General features: G+C 48.0%; 1 protein-coding gene across 1 annotated transcript in view; it reads right to left on the bottom strand.

The window, feature by feature from the left end:
- Positions 1–8,066: 8,066 nt before the first annotated feature.
- The window catches only part of CLMN (calmin), a 113,241-nt gene continuing 111,538 nt past the window's right edge, over positions 8,067–9,769 (bottom strand). The window contains exon 13 of the mRNA XM_068541093.1: positions 8,067–8,272. Coding sequence (XP_068397194.1) covers positions 8,104–8,272 — 169 coding nt within the window. The 3' untranslated portion in view covers positions 8,067–8,103. The remainder of the gene's footprint in view (positions 8,273–9,769) is intronic.

The following is a 9,769-nucleotide window of genomic DNA, read 5'->3' as shown; positions in this document are numbered from 1 at the left end:
TTTTTTTTTTTAATTTTTGGCCATACTATGCAGCTTGTGGGATCTTAGTTCCCCGACCAGGGATCGAACCTGCACCCCCTGCATTGGAAGGTGGAGTCTTAATCACTGGGGAAGTCCCCAGAGTTTCCTTTTAAATAGTGTTTCAATCCTTGCATGACATTTAAGAATACAGGCATGTGGTGGTTGTCCTCATAGCAAAGTCTTACAGAGAATAGGCTGGTACTGACTTCCGGTGGGTCTAAAAGAAGTCTGAACTTTTGCAAATGGAAAACAAACCTATTAAGAGACATTTTTCTATTCCTTTCTGCAACAATGCAAAAATCACAACTTTTCAATTCAAAACAAAGGAAAAATAATGATTCCTATCTCACAGGCCAACCAGTTCTAACTTCCCCCAAGTAATCCATGGTCTCGTCCCTATTTTACTTGTGCTCTGCCCAGCACAGTGAGATTTTCTTTTTGAAGGAGGAAGCCTCACTTCTACTCTGAAAAGCGTGTGTGAGAAGAAGTGAAGAGTGACTACCTGGGGGCAGTTAATTAAAGTCATTCAATCTTGGATGTTAGACACTGAGGTTATGCTGCTAAAGGCCCTTTAGACGCAGTCATTTTGGTTGTCAATTTGCAACCTTAGGTTAAAACCTGAACTTGGGGTGTCCTCAGTCATTTTAAATTTTTTAAATTTATTTTTTAATTGAAGTATAGTTGATGTACAGTATTAGTCATTTTTACCAAATGAGGATGAAGGAGATATTTAAGCAGTGTTGATATGGGTTGGGGGGTCAAAGTATGCAGAAACTTGGGAAGGGGAAGAACGCCAGGTGAGGGTTTGCAATGCGACTGCTAAACCCGCCCAACTCTGAGATTTCCACCCACGCGTGCCAACAAGGCCAAAGTCACCAACAATCAGAATCGCGTTAAGGCGTGACTTATTTTCTAAGCAGCAAAGTCTAGGGTGGAAATCAACGTTTGGAAGGAAGAGTCCTTTGATCATGGTTCTGCCACTTGCCAGCTCTATGACCTTGTTATCTTTCCTTCTTGTGTTTTAGCTTCCTCTCTGAAAGAACCACCTCCCGTGACTGTTGTTAAGGGTCCAGTGAGTTCGTGGGTACACGCTGGCTTCGGCTTCCTCTCGTAAAAGGCATGAGCTAGCTTTGAGAGAGCAGCTGGCAAGATCGAGGCGGATTGGAGAGAGGCTAGAAGAAGCGATGGTAAACTGAACGAACTGAAAGGAGGTCTAGTCAAAGCTTGGCGAGGAGGGACATGCAGACACGGAGCTACTGAGCATTTTACGACATTATAACAAGCTCACAAGGAAGCTATTACTCACTCAGCAAATATGTACTGAGTGTCGATTCTGTACAGAAGATGCTCAGAGAGGTAATTTGCCCAGTCATCCAGATACCTGGAGACAGAGCTGGGACTTGAACCTAGATCTGGCTGATTCCTGAACCTGCCCTCTTCCCCTATTCCATAAAACCTCCCGGAGAAGGGAGAAGGGATTGATAAAAAAAAAAGGGGCGGGGGGAGTTTCAGTTAAAGAGATTCCTGCTAGATGAAAGCTGGCCTTGACATCTAAGTGTCAGGGATTTTGAAGTTAGCAGTGGGATCAGGGCGGTAGATTATGGAGTGGTGTGTGTGTTTAAAACCACGTGGTCAAACAGCGTAAAATACTGGCTGTCTTCTTCCCATAAACGAGGATATTTTTCTGGCTTGTTGGTGCTACAGCCCAGGGCTGGGTTTTCATCAAGGTTCTCAGAACGAATTATAAGCACCTAAGTCGGTCTTCCCGCCGCTGAGGGGTCCGGCAATTCCAGAAGAGTCAGAGGGGCCCCGGAACTCTGATGACCTCTGCTGACCCTAGGGAAGTAGGGGCTTCTGAGAGCCTCCAGGCCTTTGCCCCTTCCCAAGCTGGTCGCGCCCACGGGGGTGGAGGACTTTGAAGGCTTGCAGGTCACTGTGGTGCTGTCACACGTCAGAGCAAGGAGGGCCAGGGCTCACCTGGAGCCTGAAGCCAGGGGGTGTGCATGAGATGGGAATGGAAGATTCTGGGCGCAATGCATGCAGAGTCCACGCTTCATGGGTATGGGGCTCACTTCCCTGCGCTGACTATTGTTCCTCCCCAAAGCGCCTGACAAGAGGCAGAGCCGAAAAGATCTATGGGACTCAACATCCAGCAAAGAACCCACGTCTCATTTCTTGGCTCCCTGACACCGGCTAACCGTTAAGGCAAAGTCCGCAGCTATTTCCAGCAAATAAGCGAGTTATCACTCACGCCAGCTCTCAGCCTTCAGCGGCTCAGCCCAGGTCAAGGCCTTCGTCCTGAGAGCAGCTGGACGGGCCGGAGGAAGAGCCTGATACTCAGCGGGGACTCTAGACAGCAGCTGCAGCCCCAGGACGCTAAGTCTCGCCCCAAAGGCGGTGTCAGCAGAGATGATGCAATGTCAGGGCAAGAGAAATAACACATCTGCACCCGGAGGGTTTCGTGGGCTCTTGTTTCCTGGCCAGAGTATCACTGGGAAGGTTCTGAGGAGCCACGTGGATCTGAAACTCCCACATTGACCACCTCGGGGACTTTAGGACGTGAACAGAAATTGCTGGGAAGGTCTCCAAGCCAAAAGGAAAGAGAGGCCACGGCTCCAAACTGCAGTGGGCCTTCTGGAGGGTTAAGGAAAACCGAGCTTGCATGAAAGAGTGTGTCACAGGGCTGCTCTCCAGTGACACGACCACGGAAAGAGAACAACTCTTAACAAAGAAGCCACCGTGAATTCTGATATTCAGAGATACATTCTTTCCTGGTTTACTCTGGCTTGTGTTTCAGAGATCAGCTCTGCGATGTTCTGAGTCCTTGGTGACGAGGGAAGTGCAGCTTAGCTGCAGGGGCTGGAGGCTGGAGGCTGGAGTTCTGTAGGAAACTTGGCATCCAGACGTCCCTCCCGAGGGCACTAACGAGCAGTGCGACTAGTCATTTCTCCTTCCCGATCGTCAGTTTTCTCATTTCCTAAATGAGGCACTAGACCCCGACGTGATCCCTAAGGCTATCCAATAACCTATAATTTATGAAGATCGACTACACAGGCAGGCAGCCTCCAAATCTTCCGCCTTCTATGAGCTCGACCCTCACAAAGATCAGGCCAGCACTGCACGGGGACAGGAAGAGAGAGCTGGGGAAACTCCGCTGAACCCCAGAAAGGGAGAAGCAGCCTGTGCCCAGGGTGGCTTCCAGGGGGCACGGAGTGGGGTACTCCCTGGTCCCCAGTCCTGGTGGGAGCCCCACTCCCGACAGAGGCCGGGCTTGACCAGGAGGAACTGCTCACAGAGTTCCAAACAGCCATCCAACAGAGGGAGCAGCCGGTTTGCTCGCGGGCTGACACCAGTGTGGACTACTTGTTTCCCAGCGAAGTGACGGTGGCAAAGAAACCCTAGAAAGTGCATGACTCCAGGAAGCTGGCGGGGAGCGGGAGCTCTAAGGTAGTTTTGTCGGGGCAGGAGGTGGAAAGGAGGGAAGGAAGGAGAATCCTATCTGTACCGTGGCATCCAGGGGAGCTCCAGGTGCTCTCTCGCCTCTCCTCACGCGGCCCAGCATCACATGAAGGCGCTCGCAGACCATGGCTCAGCAGGACTCAGGGCGCGTTCACAAGCGCGTCCACAGGGCAGCGAGCCACCTAACAAGCAGGGAGAGAGCGAACGTGGGACCTGCGATGCAAGATGGTGTCTTCCCTGGTGAAACCCCACGGAAATAAGAGCAAAGGAATGGAAGTGATGGAATCATAAAGACAAAGGGATGAAGAGGAGATGACAGTAGGCGAGAGATGTCAACCCACTTATGGCAGGGGCAGAACTGAGGGAGACGGGAGCAGGGCCGAGGAATCCCCACACCACGCACTGCCCGGGCAGAGGAGAGACACCAGCACCAAGCAGCGTCAGCAGACGACTCCTCGGGGGGAAGCAGAGGAGCTCTAACCCAGGGACACCAGGCACGGCGAGGCGGGAGCGATTCAGTGAGTCTACACACTGATCGTGATGAGATGCCTGCTCAGAGTCAGGATGCGGGCACTCAGGTGTGTGCCGGCACTCAGGTGTGCGCCGGCATCTCTGGGTACGGCCCTCCAGTCCGTGCACGGCACAAAGGTGCTTGGCTAAGGGGGCAATTGGGAGTTAAAATCTAGCCCTTACTCTGCTCCTCCAGCCTTTCCCTGGAGAAAGAGGCAAAAGATGCCTTCTGCCAGTTTGGCCAAGTGTCCATGGGTGGTTTCTGCACACAGGGGCACCTATTTCTAAGTCATCCATCCACTCAGAGGGAATGCCCTTTTTGAAACTGCATGAGGGCCCTGCATAGGCTCGTAGCAGCTCTGCGTATGTCCCTTTATCTCAGGCAGGAGAGAAGTGGAAATATCTCTAAGGAAACACAATGAGAAAAGACCTGCAAATATTGTTATGTGTGGTCCTCCCATGAAGAGTCCAGGTGCCCACCTGGTGACCCTACAGAAATATCCACCAGTTGACACACAGAACTTCCTATCCATTTTTTGATGTATCATTCTTACATACAAACCGATCCACCGGATCACTAGATATCTGAAGAAAACGTGTAATGTGAAAGACAGAGAGTGCGACTAAAAGAAAGGGAACTTAGAGGAAATAAAGGCAAAACAGAGAGCAGAAAAGAACTTCCCCCAAACCCCACTATCATGAACATCCACAGAGAAATAAGTTCTGCACCCATGAAACAAGAACAGGACACTATAAAACGTTTTGGAAATTAAAAATTAATAAAACATTCATCAGGTATATTGAGAAGATAAAGCTAAATAACTACCTTTGAAAGCAGATCAAAAAAAAAATTAAGAGATGAGAAATAGAAAAGATAAAAAAATATTAGAAGTCTAGCCTGGGAAGTCCAACATTGGAACAACAGGTGGTATAGAAAGAAAGAATGTGAACAATTACAAGAAACTTTAAGAAGTTTCTCATGAGAACCCAGCACGAGGTACACCATCAAGGGTACAATACCATCAGGACAGTTCAGAACACTAAGAATGAAGGGATCTTAAATGTTTCCTGGGAGGGTGGAGAAACCCAAGTCACAGCTAAAGGCCTGGGAATCAGAATGGCATCAGGAATCTCAACAACCACGCTGGGGGGTGGTGGGAGGGTATTACTTTCCACCCACAATTCTATATCCAGCTACACCTGGGTAAGGGCAGAATAAGGATATTTTAAGTTATGCAAAATCTCAAAATATTTACAATAATATTTACTTCCCATGTTCTTTTCTAAGAAAGTTACTAAGGAATGTGCCACACCAAAATCATCATCATCATCATCAATCATCATCATCAAGGAGGGAGAAAAAATTTGACAAGAAAGGACGTGTAACTATAGTACACTACTTGGCTCACAAGTAAACAGTCCTCATATGCCCACAATGAAGAGAGATGTACCAAATAACATATCTAACTATACTGGATAAACAAAGCATGGTATGGGTAAGAGTAAGATCCTTCTCTACCACGGTAGCAAGCCAGTAGATGTTTCTAGATTAATTTTAAAAGTAAAAGAAGTATAAGCATGTTATGTAGAAATGCGAAGGTAAATATTAGAAGAAACAGCTAAAAGAGGTGAAAGTGTTACTTCTAGAGAGCAACCCATAGGGGATTGCTAGTTTTCATTAAAAGTCTTATAGTATTTGTTTCTTTTTAAACTATGAACATGTATTACTTGGATAAGAGTTAAAAATAAATTCTTAAATACAAGCCATGGAGTGGTTTGTCCTGCAGGCTTCTTACCCACCTTCTATATCTGACTTCTTTCACACACGCCTGTAATCAAGTGAGATTTTTTTTTTCTTTTTAAAAAAAATCAGTTTGCTGCCACCCTGAACCAAATGACTTTCAGGCTTCTTGCCAGTAGATGGTTTTAAACAACATTACACTTTGTAATGGGTGAGAGAAGAAACCTGCAGAGACTTTTCTGAACAAGGTCTAGACCCGTAAAATGAAATGATTAACGTTCGGGTCAGCTCTTCCCTGGCTTTTCAAGCATCTAATTTAGGTGAGGACCGCATGGTGTCCAGGGTTATAAAATATCACACACGTAGTCTTTATTATCTGTACCTTTCAGCTTTCAGTGATGCCAGGGAGGTCACTAATTAGCTCATTTTCCATGGGACACTCGGCCTTCGAGATGGAATCGCTCCAAACTCCCAACAGCTTTCAGCTGGGAAGGCTTAGATTCGTTCGTGGAGAGAAAGCAGCCTATAGCCAGAGTGGGTTAGAGCCCAGGCTTTGGATGTCATCGACTCAGATGCGCTACATCAATTCTTTTGGCCATGCTGGAATTCTGTAAACTTGAGACCCCCGTTTGAAATAAGCAAATCCCTGCCTTGCTGAGAGAGAAGCGTGATTCCTGGAGTAACAACAAAACTGGTGTGTCAGCTGACAAGCTGTTAGAGCTGTCGAGGGTATTCCAGAAGGAACAGGCAATGAGCCTGAAAGTGAACAAAACTTCCTCATGGGAAAATCACGAGAAAAAACAAAGGTCGGTGGTTGACCTAAAAATTCTGGTTTTGTTTAAATGAGGACATTCTTATCTATTCATTTTATTATTTTTTTTTCAGGACATTCATGGGCCCAATGGAAGTTCCCTAAAAGAGGGGACAGCTCTGGATGGGGCATCAGGTGGCCTGGGTACACTTGCAAGTCCTCTGCTGGTTGGCTGTGTGATCTTGGTCAACCAGCTCTGCATCTCTGGGTTCAGCAGAGGAGATGCCGTCTGAATGCCCCTCCTGACCTAATAGGCTGTGGTTTTATAAGTCTCACCATATACACGCTTTCTGAGGGGGAGGACAATGGGAGGAGCAAGTAATACACAGGGATGCATGGCCTGCATCTTGGCAGGAAGCAGGGAGCGGAGGGAGCCCAGGGCAGAAGGAAGATGGAAGGGCAGGTGGATGCCTCTGTCCTCTCACCACCTGCCTGTTCTGGTTACTTCTCAGGGTGCTTTCCAGAAACCCTTTTCCTTTTCAAGAAACCCATCATAACTGACCACAAAAGATGCCCGTGCTGAGACTCGCATTGTGAGGCAGGTGTGCACAAAAGCTCTCTCGGAGCAGGAACGTGCTGGACCACTTCCTGCTCTAACATCAGTCAGAGCTCATTCTCAGCCAGGCCACTTCTGCATTCCTCCTCGGGGCTTTCGGGGGCTTTTTTTTGACAGTGCCCTGCGGGGCCTTGGGTACCAGCACAGATGCTTCAGGAGGCACGAGTGGAAGCCAGGAGCTGCCCGGGCAAAGCGAGAGGAATCCCAGGCCTTGCCCTGTGTCAGCCAAAGCTCTGCTTTTCATGTATCAACTAGACTGGCCCCTGAGAATCCACTTGAAAGGAGGATTCCATAGATGGGAAAGGTTTGAAAATCACAGCTTTACCTCAGTTCAATCAATGCAAAAGCAAAATTGAAATGCATGCCCCCCACAAAAAAGAAAACGAGGGTGAACAAGTGTGCACTGCAGCTCACGACCTAGCCTTCACTTTCCTCGAATTTTGCCGTTCATGGACGCCCTTTGCTGGACCCGGCAGCTTTGTGCTGCTCTGATATCCCCCCAAAGAAAACGACCAATCACCAGACCACAACAGGTGCGTGGACCCCCAGCACCTTCACTCAGACTCCCCTCTCGGAGGAAAGTAGGGCAGTTTTCTTCCCAGTGGGGGTCTCCCTGAGGCATCCATCCTATTTCTCATCGGGAGGCAAGAAACTCAAGTCCATCTGGGACCTTAAAAACCAGCACGTGGGGCGAGCTAAGGCCCAGTTATGAGTATTAATAACAAAGCTTAATACCTGACAGAGCAAGGCACTCAAACAAACCCCACCCAAGGATCTGGCCACACACGTGAGCGTTGAGTCCATAGCCAAAGAGAAAAGCGTGCTTAGGACTCACAGGAGAAAAAGGAAACGTGAAAAAGAAAAGTGGAGAGAGGGAGTCTAACTTTCCTCGGAGGTCCTCCACCATCTGCAGAAGTGCCCCATCCAGAACAGGCAGTAAAAGGAAGTAAGGAGACTGCCCGCCCCTGGCCAGGATCCTGTCTTTTTATTATGCAGACGCACGCATCAGAGTCTGTTGATGTCCAGCTGGGGGAAGAGCAGCAGGCAATAAACCAGGAGCCAGAGGAAGAGGATAAAGTACATCACGTCTGGCTGCTGGACGAACTGCATCAGCGAGTCACTCTGTGGGCTGTGGATCTCTTGCAGCTTGGCTTCGCCTGAGTTGTTGGCCTTCCTGCAGGAGGGGAGACACACCAAGGCAGTCACAAGTGGGTCCCCAGCCCAGTGGAGCCCCCTCCCTCCCTGTACTCCAGCCTCACTGCCCAACTGGAGAGCTGAGGGCTTCCCAGTGAGGTGCAGACCCAGGCGGAGGGCTGGGTCCCGGGGTGCTTTGAGCTTTCAAACCCACTCAGTTCATCTTCACAGCGCCAAGAGGGAGGAGCTGTTGGCCCCATTCTGCAGATGGGCAAACTGAGCCTCATGGAGAGGGGGTGGGAGGGGGGCTTGCTCAAGGCCAAACAGTGACTTTGTGATACAGCTGGGACCTGGGCCAGGTCTACACCCAGTCCAGGATGCTTTCCCTTACATCACAGTGCCCTTAACGCAGAGTTAGAAGCTGATGGCTCTTTGTCCTTCCCTAGGAATAGAGGGGACTTCCTAAGGAATCTAAAGAAAGAAATGGAGGTTCCCTGATGACAGATCATTTAAAAACAGCCATCAGCAACAAAAAGACACACCTCTGTACCACCAAGGTTTTGTTTTTGTTTTTGGAATCTAACCTTGCAAATAATTACCAGGTTACCAGCTTTTGGTCAGATGTATCTTTCTTCTCTTATTTTAACAGAAGGTAGTGCTAAAGTGACATTTTAGTTTTGCCTGGTGGAGAAAGCCCAGAAGGGGATTGTGTGGTGGTGACAGGAAAGGGTCAGAAGCCATAATCTGATTGCAGTTGGGCGTGGGGGCCTCTGCTTGCAGCTGCATTTGTAGAACCTAGAGTGTAAGCTTCTCAGGGTCATTTGGGGCTTCTCAAGGTCATCAGGGTGATGGAGATTATGAGAAGCGAAAACTACCTCCTTCTCCCTAGACCATCTCCTGATACAATGAAAGGCCAGGCCAAGAGGGGATTAAACCTTTGCCCTGGTCTGGAAACTGAGCGATTCCCACGCAGATAACAGACAACGGACAGAATTCCTTTCTCCTTCTTAAAACTGTTTTTAGAGAAATTTTAAACTGTATATTTTTATTGCAAGGGTAATAAATGCTCAAAAGCATGGAAAACACGACTGCACTTCTCAACCTTGCGGGTTCAATTTTCAAAGACTCTATCTCATAAAAGCTAAAAGTACTATTTTCCTATGAGGATGTCAAGGCTGGTGGAAAAGGTGAATTAATATTTCCATTTTATGGCAGGGGAGGGAAACAAATCTTGCCTCTTTTTTTAGTAGCCAGACAGGTGGACCTGTAAAGATTACACTCCTGGGTGTTGGACAATTTTCAGACAAGGTCTTTCCATTCCAATAATCTAAGTCCTTCCAAGCTAATTCAACCCATGGCAAATACTAAAAAAAAATCAATTAAATTAAGTAATTCAATAACTTTAACAGAGATAGGGGCATCTCAGAGTTGTCAGAGTTTTAGATTTCTCTGCCTGCCTATGCTCTAAATGGGCGGTGTTACAGCAATTCGACACGCTTAGTCTAGGTCATTTAGTTCTCCAACAGTAAGAAATACT

Source organism: Eschrichtius robustus, chromosome 1, assembly GCF_028021215.1.
Source record: "Eschrichtius robustus isolate mEscRob2 chromosome 1, mEscRob2.pri, whole genome shotgun sequence".
In the NCBI taxonomy this organism is placed as follows: domain Eukaryota; kingdom Metazoa; phylum Chordata; class Mammalia; order Artiodactyla; family Eschrichtiidae; genus Eschrichtius; species Eschrichtius robustus.
Note: the sequence above shows the minus strand (reverse complement) of the source record. Positions and strands in the feature narration are given on the sequence as shown.